General features: G+C 38.5%; 2 protein-coding genes and 1 long non-coding RNA gene across 3 annotated transcripts; 2 read left to right on the top strand and 1 right to left on the bottom strand.

Moving 5' to 3' along the window:
• The first annotated feature begins 314 nt into the window (after positions 1–314).
• LOC114157865 (uncharacterized) lies at positions 315–19,721 on the top strand. Its single transcript, XR_003598288.1, has 2 exons — positions 315–378; positions 19,604–19,721. It is a non-coding gene; the product is annotated as an uncharacterized LOC114157865 (long non-coding RNA).
• On the bottom strand, positions 2,611–9,913 carry LOC114157863 (up-regulator of cell proliferation-like). Its single transcript, XM_028039034.1, has 5 exons — positions 9,778–9,913; positions 9,583–9,683; positions 4,805–5,387; positions 3,986–4,051; positions 2,611–3,682 (listed from the first exon to the last, which is right to left on the bottom strand). The coding sequence occupies exons 3-5, from the start codon at positions 4,998–5,000 to the stop codon at positions 2,715–2,717; spliced, it is 1,230 nt and encodes a 409-aa protein (XP_027894835.1). The 5' UTR covers positions 5,001–5,387; positions 9,583–9,683; positions 9,778–9,913; the 3' UTR covers positions 2,611–2,714.
• On the top strand, positions 10,291–14,073 carry LOC114157864 (GTPase IMAP family member 7-like). Its single transcript, XM_028039035.1, has 4 exons — positions 10,291–10,451; positions 10,816–10,866; positions 11,538–11,648; positions 13,061–14,073. The coding sequence occupies exons 1-4, from the start codon at positions 10,430–10,432 to the stop codon at positions 13,825–13,827; spliced, it is 951 nt and encodes a 316-aa protein (XP_027894836.1). The 5' UTR covers positions 10,291–10,429; the 3' UTR covers positions 13,828–14,073.
• Positions 19,722–20,038: the final 317 nt, after the last annotated feature.

Here is a 20,038-nt window from a genome sequence, read left to right as displayed (position 1 = left end):
TGTGGAAGACATCTTTGAAATCTGTGCAAAACCTTTCCTTGTTTTTCTGCAGACATCTGTAAGGATCATTTTCTTGGATAAATTCTTCATGCATTTTCTGAAACTTTCTGGCTGCAGATCCACAGATGTGTTGTTTCAGAGACACCTCAAACTCTATGTCAGTGTCAACATCAGCTTTGTTCAGCCTCTCATCAATGATGTGAAGAATCTCCTGGATGTAAGTATCATGATAATTAGTTTTTCTCTTGACTTTATCACTAATATGATCATTGCAAGCAGATGTGATGCTGTCAGCAATTTTTTGTCTTGCCTTTATTAGATCCGTCCATGTAAAAATTTGTCTCAAAGCAGTTCTGATGTTTTCCATCTTTCCTTTAGGTTTGTATGTAAAAGGCTCCAGTCCACAGTGTTTTAGACTTTTTTTACTCAGCAGTTCATATGCATGGCTTCCTTTGTGTGAAAGATTTGTTAGCAACTGATGGTACACACTGGTGAAGATATTTGAAGTCTGCTGTTCAGAGAAGGCCAAGGTGTTCAGTGTTTCAGTCCACATCTTATTAAAACTTTCATCAAGTTCTCTGTCAGTCATTTTAACTTTTTTCTCTCGACATTTAACAATCAAAGCACAAACTGCTTTCTCAATTTCTTTCGTTTGGTTCTGCTTGATTTTATCCACTTCATTCATTCCTTGCTTGATATCAGCTGCTGCTGTGATCTGGTTGAACACTGATCTTTCAGTTTGTCGTCGAAGACTCTTTATGCTGTTGGAGAAATCCTCTCTGTATCCTTCAATCAGATAAACATGACCTTCTGGCTGATCAAAGTATTTCTTCAGATTGTCAAGGATCTTTGTCTCCCACTTGGTCAGCTCTGTGATTGCTTCACTTTTCAACTCGATCATGAATTCATTCATGTCAAATATTTCAGATGTTGCAGCAAATGAACCAAAATTGGAAATTTTTGTCTCTGCATTGGTGACCCAGCTGTACATTTCCTTTTTGAACTCCCACTCCCATTGGTTGTACTCTGTGCAGAGCCTCATGTAAGCATCAGCCACCAGGCTGTTTCTGAAGCTGAAGATGAAGTTTTCATGTTTTACTGCGTTCCACAGGCTGGTTATCCACTCTCTGAACTCCAAGATGTTATTAGAAGTTGACTCATACTTTCCCAGCTGTTGGATGATGTTATTAGAAGGTGACCTACATTTTCCCAGCTGTTGGATGATGTTTTTCTTGAGTTCATAGACAGCCTCACTGTATCCTGCATTGACTGGAGCCATTGGTGGGTTTCCATTCCAGAGTCCAGGAACGTAGCAGTTCCCAGTGTCTGGATTATACTCCATCACATCAGTGAAGCTCTTGTATTTTTCTTTCTTCTCCATTTTAGCTGCTGCCTGGGTCATCTCATTCAGCTGTTCTAACAGCAGCTTCCTGTCTCTCAGGTTCTTCTCATGAGCTGAAACATCAGAAACGTTCTGGTGAACAAACTGACATTGAGGCTTTTTGCCGACCGCCTTCATCCTGAGGAAAGCATGCACCACTATCTGCAGGATGTCTTTCATCTCTGTTGAATTCTCCATTGCAATATTGATAATGGTGATGTCACTCAGACCAACAACAAGTGTTGCCAGCTCATTGTCATGCTCATGGCTGTTGTCCAGCTGTGCTAGCTCTGGTGACTTTAAGCCTTCAGTGTCGATGATCATCATGAAGTCACAGTTGAGAACTTTCTTGAAGTCTTCATTGACTTTGATGAGCAGCATGAAGGCACCTCTAGTGCATCGACCACTGCTGACTGCAAACTGAACTCCAAACATGGTGTTAAGGAGAGTGGACTTCCCTGTGCTCTGAACTCCAAGAACTGTGATGACCCGTATCTTGTTCTTTGGAGACACCAAGTCATTGAGCTGAGAGAGAACATCACTCACCCATCTGAGAGGAATGTTGGAAGCATCTCCATCTACAAGCTCAAGAGGAAATCCATCCAGCAACAACTGAGCACAGAGTTTGGGCAGATGTTGCAGCTGTTGATGTGATGGATCTGTTTCTGGAAGGTAAAGGGAAGCTTCATAGATCTGACCCATTTCACGGAAGAAGTGCTCAACTCCCAGTGAGCTGCTGGAAAGTTGTTGGTCAATTTCTTTGATCTCTTGTTTGTTTTCAGAATCTTTGCATTTTTCCTTGTATAGTTCCCTAAGGCCAGAAAGCTTTCTTCGAGACAAGTTGTCGAGGTTCATTCTCATCCATTTCAGAAAGTAACACCTTTCTCTATGTGGCCTGGATATTGCACTAATAAAGCACGTCATTACATTTGACATTGCATAGGAATTTTGTTTTTTACGTTGCTCTTCTCTTTTCTTTTTAAGGTTGCTCTTATAGATTTCTATATTTTCAGAACCAACTTTCTGAAGACGACATTCTTCCTTTTCCAAAAATGTCAGTTCCTTCCATATTTGACCTTGCAAAGGAAACTGATTTTCTTTGAATTGAAAAGTATCTTTTATCTCTGCAGTGATTTGATCAGCTTTCGTCTTTCCATTTTGGCACTCTGGAGAATCTTCATCAACTGGAATTCCCAGTTCATGTGCAACATCAGCCATTTGCTCTATTGACATCTTCAACTGTGAGTTATTAATTACATCACTGACTCTTTTCCTCAGTAGTTTAACAAAATCTGCATCATTTGTTTGTTTTGTCTTTATTAGAATATTATTTTTAGTCAAGGCCAGACTGGTTGCCATTTTTTTTAACAGAATCAACTCTGAAGTTTTTGTTCTGTTGGTTTCCCACCAAGAAGATCTTTGCTTTGTGGTTTTTGTTCATCAGCTGTTTACACTCAGAGTCCAGCTGATCGATGAAAACAAAAACTGCAGCAGATGTCTGACACAAAAAGAAGAATTGAGTTTCAAATGAAGCAATGTCTCCACGAAGGTTAGCTATAGCAACAGGTTCACTGAAGATGTCCATGTTTTTGTTTCCACAGGGAAGGTACCAGGTCATTTCAGTCAGTCCATTGGATATTCTTCTCTGAATGTCTCCACACTCCATGTTGTGGTGAACAAAGGTGTCATGGTATTGCTCAGAGTTACTCAAAAGTTTATTGAGGATCTCTGATTTGGACAGAGAGCACTCACCCAGTCTCACAAATGAGATCATTGGAAGTTCAGAAAGAACTATTCTTTCTTCTATGAAGCCTTTTGATTCTGAAAGATTTGAAGGTCTGTACTTCTTAACAATGTCTCTCATGGCCCACAGCATGAGGGTGCACTGCTGTGTATCACAGTTAGGAAGCAGCAGAGGAACAGAGAACTGACACATGGACATTTTTAGAGCCAGTTCTTGATGAACAAAACCATCAGAACACAAAAAGAGGGCAGTGATTAAATCAAGAGGATTTATGGAGTCATCCTTATTTGGACAAGCAAGAAGATCATCAAGATCAAAATCATCACTCGATGAATCATCACAGTTGGACTCAGACGTTGATGTGCATTTTATCTCTCTAACTGTTACATTCACCATCATCAGTTTCTTAAGAAAATACCATGGAAGATCAGATTTACACTTTGGAGGCTCATCATTGTTGGTCTTCTCATTGATCTCCAGTATCTTGCTGAGTGACAGTTTCTCCCAGTAGAACTGATCCAATCCCAGATCCTCCAAAACCGTCTCCAGGTCGGTTCCTGTGGAATAAAAACAGGTTGTGACTTTTTTTGTAAGCTAAAACTAAAAATAGTGTTTCTAAATCACGATGAAAAAAAAATATGTAAAAATGCTTTCTTTTGTAGTTGTACAAAAAAATACATATTAGATAATATAAAGCAAAAATATAAAATGAATGTATTAATGTAGATTCAAAAGCATTTAATATTTTAGACCTGTAGTAATATTTGATAGTCTAGTATTTTAAGTTGTCATTTGCTCATCAGATTATCATTGTTCTTTATTATTGTAATTTTAAGTATGGAAATCTTCACACTTCCTACTTTTGCCTTTTAACACATTTGCTGGTCTTTTGGGTTTGCTTGAAATTGGATTTGTCCACAAGCTTCCTATTTTCAGACAATGTAAAGTCATTTTGTTAATGGTCTCATTGTCAGTTATTCAAACCAGTTTTAAAATATCCTCTTGTATCTTTAGAGAATTTTTTAGACACTAGTGGCCTTTTTTATATCTTACAGTAAAAGGGCATGGAGAAGGGGGACAGACATGCAGCGAGGACTAGAGTCAAACTCATGACAACCATGTCGAGGTCTTTGGCTTTTCCTCTAACCACTGCGCCACACGATGCCCCTTCATGGTTTATTTGATGTAAATTTTACATTAATTCCACCAGTTTGCTCCAAAAGCAGAAGGTCTGTCATTTATTTTGATTTGATCAGGTATCATAATCATAATCATTTTTCAAAGGTCAATTGGCCCGGGTAAGCAAGCTATAGTTTAAAATGATCAGAAAATTATATATAATTCAATTAACTGTAAATTTAAATGAGTATTTATGGGATTAGTAATATTAATACATATTGCTAAACTATGAAGAGAAAAGCTTATGGGAATTAAATTATTTGCTTTCAAGTATAAAATCGTGGTAGTAGGGCCAATATGACTAAAAAAGCTCTTCTATTGTCATCAAATTGAATCCTGTCAAAGAGGTATTTTAGGGTTTTCAAATTAAATTATAAATTTAATTTGCCAGCCTTCAGTACCTTAATTTGTCTTCAGTAAGTCTATCCATCTTACTTTTTGGTTCTTTTGGGGTGTAATGCGTTAGAACAGTTAAAGATACGACAGTAATCAGACCTTACCTGTTGTGATGTGTCCAGACTTCAACAGTAGCTCCCTGACCTGTCTCCGTCCCTCATCTTTATTGTTGAAAAGATGAGTTCTTGATGAAAAACATTTGACTACCTCTGGAAGTAAGCTTGATTTATAGTCTGAAATGTAGTTTGATAATGACGTAATTGTATCTCCACCTCTAAAGAGCAGGAAACAGTTTTTCATCCTCTGAGGCCCAATAACTCTGGTTGTTGCCTTGAGGCCCAATAACTCTGGTTGTTGCCTCTACAGTCTCCTGGTCTTCATCGGTGAACCGATCAATTTTAAAAACCAGTAGGAAAAGAGTAGGGATGGACTCCTGGAGGAAATACTGACAGAAGTTTTTAATCTGTTCCTCTGATCCTGATATATCTGGGGTGTCAATGACTGTAACAGATTTCCCAAACACCGTTCCTGTTTCCATTGAGACGTGTTTGGTGACTCTTCCAAATGATGTTCTGGATTCAAACGCTTCTCGTCCTAAAATGGTGTTTGCTGAAGCACTTTTGCCGACTCCAACTTTTCCCAGAAGGACAATGGAGAGACGATCATCCATGATGGAACATTAGAAACCTGTGAAATGCAACAAAAAGAATTACAACATTTTCAGAACCGAGATTAAAGATACACAGTTCATGCATAATAGTAACTGCATAAAACATCAAAATGAGAGGTCATCATTCATGGTATTATTCATTATGTTCTATGTGATTTATTTATTTGAGCTGCAGCAGCAGTGGCAACTCAGCAGATGGTGCCCTACGCCAGGGGTTCCCAGTGGTCACTCAACATATATTTAAAATCTTTTTCATTTTCTGGTTTTAATTTAATATTTTGCTGCTAATGATGCTGGTGCAATGCACAAGCCAAGGGGAATGACAAAGAAATAGGAGTGTCTCCAACTTTTCAATTTCTTATTATAACAACAGTTAGATGGTTAAAACCTGGGCGTAACTGGTTGTTTCAACAAGATGAAGATCCCCAAGCACCACTTAAAAAATTATTTTAGGGTGGATAAAGTCACTTAACATTGAGCTTATTTATTTTGGTATTTTGATTACTTGATTTACATACAGGTGATTTTGCACATACTTCACAGTCCAACATTGCCACCCTGCCTCTTGCCTTTCCCTTGTCCCCCGATGTAAAGGTTTCAAGAACTGCCAATAAGACAGAGGTTGAGAAAACGATGCTAGTTAGAGTTGCACATTGTTGGTATTATTCATTATGTTCTATGTGATTTTTTTTATTTGAGCTGCAGTAGCAGTGACAACTCAGCAGATGGTGCCCTACGCCAGGGGTTCCCAAACTTTTCAACCTGTAACCCCACAAAATAACAGTGATAGAGACTGGCAACCCCCGTCTGGCAACCTGGTGACCATCTAAAAATACATATAATTCTCCAATTTATTTAAAGATATATAGCCAAATAATTATACATATTTTAAAATGAATTTCTTTTATAAAAACGATTAAAGGGCATATTAATGTACATTATGCAGTGAGATATTTATTTCATGATATATTTATTTGAATTTTGTTCAATTTGACTCTACATTCACCTTAGAGGCAGCAGCACCAGATTCATTTTTGAGGTGGAAGGTCTTGGGGTGTTTTGTCACTTCTGTTATGCACTTTGAATGTCAGGTGCGCACTTGTTCAATTGAGGTGATGGCACCTGTCAATCAATTCAGTGGGTTTTTGTCGCAATCTGTCCTGAAGTAAACATCCCTTACCTGGAGGACAACATTTTTGGGTCTACCATGGGGTGCGGTCTGGCTAGATTTGATGATTGTTTGCTATTAAATGCGCTGCGGTCATAGACATTTGGTGGAAAATAATCCGAAAAAAATGTTAAAACTTGTCAGTAGGGAACTAACAGCTTTACACAGAGCATTTAGATGGCGGAATGAACTTTATTCCATTTTCAAAGCTGGAGTCTGGAAAAACTTAAAAGACGGATAAATGCCTGCAGCTGACCTAAGTACAGCTGAATACAGAGATTGATGGTATTAATACACCGTGTTTGTATGAAGGTTTTGTCATCATTACATCTTTGGTGTGAACGCACCAGTAGCGGGTTAAACAGTTCAGTTGTCCAACCGGGTGACCCGTGAGCTCTTCAGTTCGCCAAACCACACACACACAAAAAGCTCATAAAGCGGCGACCCACCAGAACAGCACACACGATAAAAAGCTCTGGCAGGATCCAAATGACCGCTCTTAGATCTACGGGAGGATTCAAACTCCATTCATTCATTTTTAGCTTACAGAAAAAGCGCCAAGCCGCCAAATTTACAAAGGTAAACTGACCAATAACATTTAGGATTTGGCGTGGACATCCACGGACTCACACACACTCGCTACGTACAAGATGTTTTGACATAATAGGTCTTTTTTTCTCCTTATTGTTGTTAATAGTAAAGAGGGTTAAATAATAATAAAAAAATATTCAAAAATTATTCTTTTCTGTTTTACTTAAAGGAAAATCTCAAGGTACACACAGTGCGTACAGCTGCAGGGCCCTGTGTAGCTACTGTAAAGGAAAATGATTATTTAAGTGCTAAAATACTTACAACATGTGTAAAGGTATAGCCAACACTTTTATTTGGAACAGTTTTATGTTGAGCATGGGAGAGCTGACAATAGCAGACATTTAAACAAGCAGGGCTTTTTCCTCCCCCGCTGAAGACAGAGTAATAAATTTACATTCCGATAGGGGGCAAGAGACTTCTTGGCGCCTCTCCCCGTGCCAGACAGAGATGAGCACGAAGTGGCCCTCTTACTGAGATAAGAACCAGACCTCTGAGCTGTATAGGGGAGTTTCCGGGGTTTTTCTGGGGCCGAAAACAGGTCTCTGATTGGTTGAACAACGGAACGCCTTCGTTGCATAGATTAAAATACGGAAACACCCCTTTTGTTTAAAACGAAGTGTAAAGAGAGAGAGAGAGAGTTTTTTCCATCTTTTCTCCACGTGGGCGCCTTTATCTGTCTTTGTGTTTCGTGTTTGTCCTTGTCTGTTGTTATTTTGTGATAAATGCATATCTCTGTATCTCTGCAGCTTTGTTGTTCATTGCTTTGTATGAATTAAACTCTGTGATCTGTGACGTCAACACGCCTTTTTAGTTTCGTTTTACAGCTGGCCCGCTCGCCGAGAAGAACCCGGCTGTGTTAAGGAAGAGACGAGCCAAACGTTTTGTTCAAAGTTTTAATAAATTCTTCCTCAATACTACTTATTACAAGTCCAAAATATGCACGATGCAACTATGCCGAGTACAGATAGATCTGACAAAAATCACGACTGGTCAAATATGTGGAAGATTAAAAAAAAAAAAAAAAGATGTCAAATATCCTCCAGAAATGCCAATTTATAGCAGCAGGACAACCTAGCGGTTCCAGCTCATCATCTTGTTGCGGCGCAGCAGCGCCATCTGGATGCTCTGGGTCTAAAACCAAAAGGCAGCGCAGATTATTTGCTGCATGTTAAACAAATTGTGCGGGAAAGAGATTTCTGAGTGGGACAGACAACCAGCCAGACTGCTGACTCTTTTTGCATTAAAAACAAAATGAAAAACACCATAAATAAACTTTAATGTGCTTGTTATTCAGTGGACAAAAATTAATTTCAACAGAGACCTGAAAACCATCAGTAGCCATCGATATTTATGGCTACTGATGGCTGATTGGCTTTTGGAAGAGCAAAGAGGAAACAAAACAAAACAAAACAAATTCACACAATTATTTTTTGACCTGAGCAAAAATGATCTGCTCTGGGCAAAGTGTGGTGAGCATTTGGTCCGGACCCGTAAAGGACATGGGGCCGATGTCTTTTTTTTTTCATCCCAACGCCATTAGAAAGAAAACATTGTCACAGTCCTATGAATGATGACAAATACAGAAATCTCATTTAATGTTTAGCAGAACTGGTTCAGAACTGGACCGGGTCAGAGTCAACGTTTTTTTTCAGATGTCAGACCGGTTCATGATCCCAATCCGACCCGGAGCTGCGTGACTGTTATGATCTGGAGCCTTAGATTTGGTCCAGATCTCAGTGCTGTAAGTTTTATCTGTACCTCTGTCTGCATATAAACACAGAGAGATGTCAGTCACAGATTGTCAGACTGACATGCAGCCTGTATAAATGTCTGGCGGGACCAGCAGGCGGGCAGGGCCGTAAAGTATGGCGGGGGGGCCAATGGCCCCTTGGCTCCCCCTGTTCCGGTGCCTATGCTCAGAGGTCACATCACCATGATGCAGAAAATCATTTCAAGACCTTGAGTTTTGCAAACTATACTTTGGGAACCCCTGCCCTACGCAACAGCCTATGAGCCATCAAACTGCAGTTTGACACCCCTGGAGGGCTGGTGTCCTGCAACTTTTTGTTGTTTCCCCAAGTCCAAAACACATGAATGAAAGGACTGAATCCTTTCATTCAGCGCACATGTTTTAGAAAAAAAAAAGATTACATAATTTACACATTAAGCAATACACAGTAAGCCCAACAGAGAATAAACCTTCATAGAGGCAAATAAGGTGGTGGTCAGGATCCTGCTAATGTGTTAACTTATGTGATTCAGGTGAGCTTACATAGAAGCAGCTAAAAGTTGCTGGACTCCAGTTTGACACATTTGGCCTTTGGCCCTACGTTGCTTCTTTTGTACAAATTTAACTTTTAAGTGTGAAAAATTTACCAACTCTTTGACCAATGGAGAAAACTAACAGCCAATGCTCCGATCAAAACGAGAAAAGCTTTCGGTACATTACTTACTGCTCCGCACAGCTCGCCGCACTGAGGCCTCCAGATGAATTCATGCACCCAGACGCTGAACCAACATCCACCATCCTGCGTCCTGTCTGCTCCTCGGTGGCCTATTTATACAAACAAGTACTTAGTGTTAGTATCAGAAAATAGATGTTTATTTTCTCGGGTGATCAAACTCGTTCCTCTGACAGCTAGACTCACCTCTTCGGGGGAAAGTTAACCTTCACTGGAAGAAACGAGACCGAACATTAAGTTCTGTTTCTTTCATTTACTTTCGGTTTTGCGCTGCTGCGTCAAACAGTTGTTTAAGGGTGTAACCGGTTACTGACGAATCCAATACTCATCCAGAAGCACGTTTTCAAAGTAAAAGCACAGCAAAGTTCTAATCTGACAATAATTATTGAATATAATCATAAAAAGATTTGATTGGCTAAATATTTATTCTAACCATAGTTATCTAATTAGATAACTACAGATCATAGCCACGTTTCAGTTTCAATAATAAAAATCGTTTATAAAAAAAGTAGGGCAAGAAGAAGTTTGTACAGCAGCTGCTATTAATTATGTAACCACAGTTAGTAGCCTAAGTCAAGGAAAGAGATTTAGACATGAATCCTGTCATCGTGGAGATGAAATCAGTCTAAACTGAACAAAGGCCTCGTTCACGCGGTTCACTTTGTTTTAAATATTAGCAGAAATGTTTTATTTTGAAGGTATAGCCGGATAAAAACTGTGTTGCTGCCCTAAACGATGATTTGTAAGATTCGGTCACTTCGGTTTGACGTTCTAATTTTTTAATAATTTAATGCGGTAAGTTAAATTATAGGATCATAAGTTGACTGAGATCATCGGGATGGCAGAAAGCGGAGCAGTTGGTGAGTTTATTAAAGGTTTTTTTTAATGAGTTTAGATGTTAAACATTTAGTAAAACATGGCGCATTTAAACTAGGTTTTCTACCGGATTTGTAGCCATAAATATGTTTATTTATAGGACAATTAATCGTAGAATAAACATATGTTTAGGTTTTAGAGCCATTTGTGAATAAATTGTCCTTTTAACGAAAGATTTGCTTGTCACGCAGCTTTTACTCAGTGTTCCTTTCACTTTCATTATTCACTAGTTACAGCTGGCATAAATAAATGTCATTGGGTAACTGTTCGCCTCTAATGTGATGTATAAGATTTATTCTATTGTGTATTAATTATAACATTTGTTCTGGTCTTCCTGTTTCTGTGTAGGAGCAGAGAAAGTTCGGGGCAGAAAAAGCAGCATGGACGTTCCTCCAACAAGTCAGATTTCTATCTCAGTACCAGTGTGTGTTTGTCTTCATGTAAATCTGGGATCAAATCATTTCAAACAACTTTCCCATCATTTTAAACCATGTGCCTTTTTAAATTAAAGTCCCATTACAATTATTTTGCTGATATCTTTTAAAATTGACAGCACTAAAATCCTCCTCCTGGCTCTGGTTGTGTCTGACCAAGTGTTGTATTTCTGCATTTAGTATTGGGACCAGGCTTTTAAATCAAATGCACCAACCCCCTTAGCAATCAGTGTCTTTGGAAAGTAGACGATGCTGCGCTCTCATGTAATGCAAGTAAAATCTCTGGTGATAAGCGTATAAGCAGTTTTTTTTTTTTAGGTGTGCTGTGTTGGTTTAATTTAATAAAACACAACTAGAATCTCTATTTGCTTTTAATTGAGACATTTTTTAGAAAGCAGACAGACGTTAAACATAGGGGTGAACAGTTTGACGGCTGGCTGTTGAAAGCTTTGAGCTCCGTGGGGGATAGAGGCTCCAGCACAAACAGTTCAGAAACAGTTCAGAATGAGAAAAAGACATTCATACTCAGATTAAGTTCTGTTTTAGACTGTCTACTGCTAGCAAATCTATGTCCATACTGGACGGGACTGGACGCTTGTTGTATAAATTTTCTGTATCTCCTTTTCTGTGTTCCAGTGTCTGACTTAAGGCTGGTGCTTGTTGGGAAGACTGGTGTAGGAAAGAGTTCCAGTGGAAACACCATATTAGGAAGAGAAGCTTTCAGAGCAGCGACCAAACACTCCTCAGGTAAAACTCTGAAACACACAGATGGACCAATACTGTCCAAGTGCTTTATTTTAATAAACAGGAAAAAAAATCTACATTACTGTACAGTTCTTGCAGCACATAAGCAACTTTACATCAGTTTGGATGACTTGTTGCTCTTTGTTTGCCTTGTGGTTAATCCAAGGGCGTAGGTTTGGTCTAAGTTTTGGTGGGACCTTACAACTTACTGACCCCCCCCCCCCCCACCACCACCACCACCACCACCACCATTTTTGACCAGTGGGGGGGGCACCACATTGGCTTATAGCCCCCTCCCCCCAACCATAACCAGATCATACATCTTGTGTATACAACCAGATACAGTCATACTCAGCAGATCAGTTCAAGAACACTTTACTTTTTCCTTTTCAAAATTCAGCAAACATTACAAGTAAGATCAAAAGAAATATCCTCTGGATCTACTGATTATACAACAAACACAATTGCAGATAAGAACAAAAAATGACTTCTTGCACTTCAGGAAAAAGATCCAATTGTTGAGATATTATGCATTTAAGAGGAAAAAAGATTCATAAAATTGCTTGCTCTGCTGTCTGAGCATCCTATGTGAAAAAATATTACATAATTAACAGACCTACCTCACATTCAGTGCTGACCTTACTAAACACCGGACTTTACCACAAATGCGTTGCGTGATAGATATCTAACTTATGGGTCCACTCACTGTACTTACAGCCGAGGTAGCGAAATAACTTCTAATGTCTGTCGTCCTTTTCTTTTTTGGTGGCGACATGGTCTCGGAGACTAATAATAAATGTCAAACTCAGAAGGAGACGCGTTCACTTTCAGCACCATGGACCAAGCTTCCGTTCCGCGTGTGGCCAGCTGGCCGCTGCCTGTTGCAGCTAATCAAAGAACGTAGATCCACGTTCTTTGAGCCAATAGCGGGTCGTCATAGTTCATAACAGCGAATTTTAAAATGAATGCTACCACTGCGTAGTATATTGAAATATTAAACTAATCAATGTAGATTTTCATTTATTTATTTTGTTTTTGTTAAAAAATACATATGTTTTTTTTTTTAAATTAATATGGCAAAAATTGGTCAGGACTATTTTATATCCCTTGAATATTGGTCGTGACATGTCACGACCGTCCATACCCAAACCTACGCCCATGGGTTAATCTTATATTTGCTTCACAAAATTATTTTTAATAAACAGCTCATTCTTGATGTATGTGACTCTTCATCCTCCAAGGAGCAGGGACATAGTTTTAGTTTATCTGTTAAATAATGTTATTGGTTCAAAAACAATCAAAAGCCACAGGGCCATCATAAAGACTGCTTTCATTGCTATGTGTGTGTGCCATAATATCTGCTTTGTAAATCTCTCTGTACCTTCACAAACTATATTTAAATTTTTGTTCTTTAGAGACCGCTGAATGCTCCAAACAACGAGAAGAAGTGTTCAACTGGATGGTTTCTGTTGTCGACACTCCCGGCCTCTTTGACACGTTTCATTCTGACGAAAAAGTGAAGAGAGAAATCTCAAAATGCATCAACATGTCGGCTCCTGGTCCCCATGCCTTTCTGCTGGTGATCAGAATTGGACCATTCTCTAAAGAGGAGAGAGATGCTGTGATGAAGGTGAAGGACATTTTTGGAGAGGAAGCCTGGAAGTACTCCATGATCCTCTTCACACATGGTGATAAGGTGGAGAAGTCGGACTTTGACGAGATGTTAAAGGAGGCTGGACCCGAATTGAAGGAGCTCTTAGAGAAGGCTGGAAATAGATACCATGTCTTCAATAACCTCAGAGCTAACGATCGTCGACAAGTTCTTGGTTTGCTAGAGAAGGTTGAGGACATGGTGCAGAAGAAAGAAGGAAAGTTTTACTCTAGTGACACATATGAAAAGGCAGCAGATATGCTGGATCAGAAAGAGCTTGAACTCAAACTGTTCTATGAGAAAAAACCGGAGGAGGAAGTGGAAGCTGTGAGGGCAGAGTATGAGCGGCTGCTAAAGGAAGCTAGAGAGGATAAAGAGAAGCTAAAGAAAAGGATGGAAGCTGAGCTGAAGGAGTTGAAGCGTTACTACTCTGCCTTGGAGAACGGAGTCCGTCACGTTGTAGAGCAGCTGGCCAAAGATGATGATGACCAACTTCTGAAGAGGTTTCATGAAGTCTTGAAACTGAACTGAAAAACATATGAATGACTGGTTTGTTGGACACCTTTTAATAGTGAATTATTGGTGATCCAGCTTTGTAAATCAGAGTAATCTTTGCCTGTAGATATTGGTGTAATGTGTATTATGTACATGCAAATGTCACAAAATACTATTTAGATGTTATATAACTTGTTTAGACAGAAAGGAAAAATGTCATTCTCATAATTCATGCTTTGAGTGTTAATTTCTTCTGTAATTAAAGTTCTTACTCATTTTTTAGCATTGGCTTCCATTTTCTTTGCGGCATCTTTTAAGTATTTATTCCTTTTCCTTTAATTGGAGTTTAAAAAAATACTGTAAGTATGGCGAACTTGACACTTTGCATCACTTGATCACAATTCCATGAACCTAAAGTGATTTTTTAAATATTTACTCAACATTTTATGTGTAAGAGCACACTTTGTTCTAAAAAGTTCTTGTTAACTTTGTATTGTTATGAAGAATTTTCTACATTTCCAAGTACTTAAGTTCAGGATTCTTTCACTTATTTGAGCAATGACCTCAGTGGCTTACAGGTTTGTTGAAAGTCTCATAGTGACTCGCTCCAACGACACACTGTATGTATAAAATACTGCTGTTCCTCATCCTGTACAACAGAACTAGATTTTGTGTCAAACTGCATATTTTGTGCAGAAGCATCAAACATGTATTCTTGTGCAATCCAGTGTCCATAATTTGAAAATTATCTTTAGGGACTCAACATCAGCTGATCAATCAAGCCAGCAGGCTCAACCAAATCACCTCCCCAGAGAAACAGTGATATTGAGTCTAAACAAAACTGCACTAAACAAACTGTTAAAATATTAGATTAATATCCACTGACATGGCATTCTGAAACTGCTGAAGTCAGGTAACGACTGTGCATACTAGCTGATAACTTCCGCTACTCTGACAACATCTTTACTTTAAAACAAGATCACATTGATATGATGGGTCTGTACAACTGATAGCAGAATTATTCTAGATAAATTCACCTAAAAACATACAAACCAACCCCTTGAGTAGGTAAATATTCTGTTATTTCAGTCTCACATCTCACCTACAAATAGTTGAAACCACATATTTAAATATTCAGTACCCTAGCATTAAATCCTCTCCTGAGGCCAAAACGGTACAGAATATTTTTCTATGATCAATTAAGTTTCTTTTTGTGCTTTTAGTAGACTTTTATGGTTTGATTATTTGCTTAGGATGTTGAGCTTGGATGATACTTTACTTAATATGTAATAGTATCAGTCAGATACAGTACAGTGAACATTAGCAGATCCTTTGGTGGATTTTCCCACTTTTGTTTTAACTGGAATGTAGTTAAAAGGGGATCATCCCAACACCCTGGACAGAACTGGGTGATGAGAAGTCTATCAAAGTCGCTGCTTGAGGCACCACCCCATTTTACAGTGTGAGCTAAGGCTACTTAAACTAGTTGCAAGTAAGACAGTTTATCACCTGTATTTTAGAACCTGTCAAGAATAGGGTTCAAGTGCTTAATTGCTTCAGCAGCTGGGGGTAAGATAGACTGAAGGATCTTTCGAGATTGTTGCACTTTGGAAATGGAAGAGTCACTCATGAGTAGTTCTACACTGGAATGTCAAGTATAATCTGGCTCATACGCTGGCTGTGGGATTTTACCAGAAAAAAACTTAGTTTTTGTGAGAACTGTTGCACTGCATAATCTTTCCTTTTCACAATGTGCTCAACTACCATGCGCTGCACTTCTGGAGGGTTTAAATCATGTGGAGACATGTTAGCGGTTATGCTATGAGCTGGGCTACTCACATTTAGCAAGCACAATAACAATAATAAAAGCAATTATAATAATAACAAGCCGACATATCAAAAATTAAACCCCAGACCTATTGAGCTCAATGTTTCATTTATTCTTTTAGTCATTCATCGAGTCAAATTGTGTTTTTGAGTTCAGCTCCTTTTTTCATTATTACCACTACAATGTTCATGCTGGAGAGAAGATGGAAGTTCTTTGATGGATCGGTAGTTCTTTTCTGGACACAGGCTCACCATCTCCAGCCGTAGACAATCCAGAAGTCCAATCCAACAAAAGTAAAAATACCTAGCCAAGACGAGGTACAGACTCATCAATGGTTAGCAACACAGTTTCTCTGGGTCTCGCTCAAGATGTCTCATCAATTTCAGCACTATTTTTCCGCAGCCTTCCTCTTACGTTCCCAAAGTACAACTGACAATTAATTCCAAGTCTCCTTTAAGATGACTGGATCGTGCATCACACTTATTTTCAAATTTCTCCTTTTCAGTTGAGGCTATGTCTTGTGTAACATACTTTTCTTTTCAAAGAGGTGTCACGTACAGCTCCAGATATGGTAGTAATATGAGTGGGCTAGATACAGTATCTTACAATATTCATGGTCTGAACCATCCTATTAAACAAAAGAAGATTTTGACTCAACTAAAAAATCTACATTGCTCAATAGCTTTATTACCGGAGACTCACCTAATGGAGAACAAACACAAAAACCGGAAAAGGGAATCGGTAAGTCACGCATTTTATGCCTCATTTGGAAAAAGGAGGGGGTAGCTATTTTAATCCAATAAGGGATATTGTTTGAAGTTGAAAAAGAGGTAAAGGATAAAGAAGGAAGATATGTAAGGTTTATAGGACAAATAGGAGATATGACAATTTCAGTAATAAATGTAAACAAAAACGAAACATAAACACACATATTGGGACAGGGACCCCAAAACAATGACTGGAACATGAACAAAAGTCTTCCAAGAGCCCCAGCATTTGCGTTGGGCTGGAAAGGAGGACTGCGCCTTCACATTCCTCTCCTTCTATTGTTTGATGTCTTCCCTCACCTGCTTCCTTTTCTTTTGGACCCCCGTTGTGTAGTCTTGGTTGAAATAAACAGTCTGTCCTTCATAGCAGATCTTCTGTTTCCAGGCCTGTTTTATCACATGTTCCTTCATCTTATAATAAAAGAAGCGTACGATGATCGCTTTCGGGGGGAGCGTGCTGTCCTTTGGTTTATTCACCAGTGAGCGGTGTGCTCCTTCAATACACAATTCCATCCTGTCTGTGATTTGAATCTGGGATTTAATAAATTGTGCTATGAAGCTAATGGTGTTGTTTTTTCTACACCCTCAGGAATGCCTTGGATTCTTATATTGTTGCGCCTCATCCTCAACTCCAAGTCATTGCATTTCTCTGATAGTTTGGTCGTTTCCCAGAGCAGAAATGTCGCCGCCTGCTATCTAGGATCAATACTAGTATAGTATATCTACACTGTAAATCAAGTCAAATGCTTGACTTGATTTATGGTGTCAAGTTAATCAAGAAAAACACTCTACTTGATTTACTAGTTGTTAAATCAGGTAAAATGAGAAAAGAAGGACCAATTGTATTTGCTGTATTTTTTTTAAATATGTAAAAAAAAGTTTTTTTTACACTCTGAAACCAGATGTATTAATGTGTTCCTTTAACACAATTATTGTGATGAATAATTTTAGCACAGCAGTTGTACCGAATTAAAATGTAGTTAGATTAAATTAATGGAACTCCTCTTGAAGGAAAACAAATATTTACTGTATACTTTTAACATTACTATGATCAAAAAATCATATAGCATGTTAAGTTTACATATTCAAGTTGTTTAACCACTTTAAAAATTAATACATCTTTAAATTGCTTTACAGTTTAAACTTTTGTTGACCATAAAACAAACTTCATCTTTTTAACTTTTCTCTAACAAAATCAATTCATCTCTCAAAGGTCCCAGAACACAGTTTAAGCATAAACTACAAAAGTCATATTTGCTAATACATCACAATAACAGTTCTTTAACGTCTCATTTTAGAACATATTAAACGATTTTGTACCTGGGATTTGAATATAATATATCTCCATGGAAACATGCCACTAGGCTTATTGGTGAGACATCAGTGGGGTCATTTCTGTTAACCACTTCATAGACATCAGTCCTAGACACTACATAGTCACAGAAATCATAATAGAAATATTGAAGAAGCAAAGTAAAAGAATCATAAATCCAAACATTGTTACAACTTGACACTATTTTCAGTAAGGATGTATTAAGCAAAAACATGCTCAAAACTTCATAGAGCCAAAGTACATACACAGATCTTTGAGTAAGATATATGAAATATATTTTTTCTACATAGACTAGAAGTAAGTATTTGTTATTGTTTATAAAAAAGTGAAAAAAAAAATTAAGAACAAACTTTGCGTGACAAGTTAGCACTAATTTTTGAGAATATTAAATAGTTTTTTTCATCTGTTTTAAAACAAAATTGAATCCTAATGGACCTTCTCAAGAATAGAAATGCCTGACTAGAAAACTCTAGGCTCACTTGATGTTAAATGACTCTTTAAGGCTTTCCTTTGCTTCTTGTTCTGTGATATTGTTCCAAGCAGGAGGAATGCCTGCTGGTTTTGCCATGTATGCTTTAGCAAATTCCTGGTTGTACTTGGCCATCACATATTTCCAGTAGTCTGATGCCTCCAGGCTGACATCTGGACGAATGTCCCAGTGTGGGTAGATTTCCTTATAGTTTTTGTAAGGGTGCCATTCATTCTTTGTGGCACTGCAACAAAAAATCTTTCCACTGACAACCAGAGAAGAGCAGATGTCAGTCATAAGCTGCTCTGTTCCCTCCCATCTATGCTCACCCAAGCCCTGTGGACGATGCAATGAAGCAAAATGTTCAGTGTGTAATTTTCCTCCTCCATCACAGGGTACGGCACAGAATGGACACTGCTGGCCACAACCAATCACTCTGTTGAAAAGCTCAACATGGGGTTTTACATGGAGATGACTGAGTTTGGTTTCAAAGGGTCTGTTCTGAATATCTGTCCTCAGAGCTTCTGCCATGTCCTTCACAGACACTGTGAGCCAGTGAGCGAACTGTTTCTGATCAGCATTGTTTAGGACCAGGAAGGCACCAAGAGCATTCTGGGAAATCACCAGTTTGTCACCAAGTTCTTTGCAGATCTCTTCAACAAATGTCTTCAGGCTGTCAGTTGCTATGGTCTTTTTGATGGCACCATTGATGCTGCTAATACTCGACTGCAGATGTCTGTCTTCAATTTCACCTAGAATAGACCCATCAGAAAAATGCTTCTTTATTCTGTCAGATATCTGGGATTTTAAATAATCTTCATAGGAACAGATGTAGTAAAGATAACGTTCAAAATCATTCCTTGAAACAAGATCCATTAAAACAGAATATTGAAAAGACATTCGTGTGCTGAACTCTTCTCCTGTCAGCATTTCATCGATTATGTTGAGGCCCAAGGAACGATAGATGAAATCTTCCACAGCAGGTTTCAGACACTGATTAGTGAATTCTTCAGCTTTCTTCTGGCATTGGTCTCGTTTATAGAACACATCTTTGAAATCTGCACAAAATTTGTTTTTGTTTTTCTGCAGACATTTGTAAGGATCATTTTCTTGTATAAAATCTTCATGCATTTTCTGAAACTCCCTGGCTGCAGATCCACATATGTGTTGTTTCAGAGACACCTCAAACTCTATGTCAGTGTCAACCTTAGCATTGCTCAGCTTCTCATCAATGATGTGAAGAATCTCCTGGATGCAAGTGTCGTGATAATTAGTTTTTCTCTTGATTTTATCACTTATGAAATCATTGCAGGAGGATATGATGCTGTCAGCGGTTTCTTGCCTGGCCTTTATAGGATCTGTCCAAGTCAACAATCCTGTTACTTTGTGTTTGATTTGCTCTTTCCGTACTTTAGGTTTGTATGTAAAAGGCTCCAGTCCACAGTCTTTGAGGCTTATTTTACTCAGCAGTTCACATGCATGGCTTCCCTTAAGAGAAAGATTTGTTTGTAACTGATGGGACACACTTGTGAAGATATTTGAAGTCTGCTGTTCGGAGAAGGCCAAGGTTTTCAGTGTTTCAGTCCACATCTTATCAAAATTTTCATCAAGCTCTTGGTCTGTCATTTTAACTTTTTTCTTACGACATTCATCAATTAAATCACAAACCGCTTTCTCAATTTTTTCTGTATAAGTTGCCCTGATTTTGTCGAGTTCTTGCAATCCCTTCTTAATGTCAGCTGTTGTTGTGATCTGGTTGAACACTGATCTTTCAGTTTGTCGTCGAAGACTCTTTATGCTGTTGGAGAAATCCTCTCTGTATCCTTCAACCAGATAAACATGACCTTCTG

Source organism: Xiphophorus couchianus, chromosome 14 (assembly GCF_001444195.1).
Source record: "Xiphophorus couchianus chromosome 14, X_couchianus-1.0, whole genome shotgun sequence".
Classification (NCBI taxonomy): Eukaryota; Metazoa; Chordata; class Actinopteri; order Cyprinodontiformes; family Poeciliidae; genus Xiphophorus; species Xiphophorus couchianus.
This window is presented reverse-complemented; position numbering and strand designations above follow the sequence as displayed.

Coding starts and splice junctions, on each gene's coding strand:
- LOC114157863 (XM_028039034.1), bottom strand. CDS start 5,000: ATGAAAAACTGTTTCCTGCTCTTTAGAGGTGGAGATACAATTACGTCA. Junction 4,052..4,804: donor GTCTGGACACATCACAACAG/GTAAGGTCTGAT, acceptor GTCTGAAAATAG/GAAGCTTGTGGACAAATCCA. Junction 3,683..3,985: donor AAATGTGTTAAAAGGCAAAA/GTAGGAAGTGTG, acceptor TTTATTCCACAG/GAACCGACCTGGAGACGGTT.
- LOC114157864 (XM_028039035.1), top strand. CDS start 10,430: ATGGCAGAAAGCGGAGCAGTTG. Junction 10,452..10,815: donor GGCAGAAAGCGGAGCAGTTG/GTGAGTTTATTA, acceptor GTTTCTGTGTAG/GAGCAGAGAAAGTTCGGGGC. Junction 10,867..11,537: donor CATGGACGTTCCTCCAACAA/GTCAGATTTCTA, acceptor TCTGTGTTCCAG/TGTCTGACTTAAGGCTGGTG.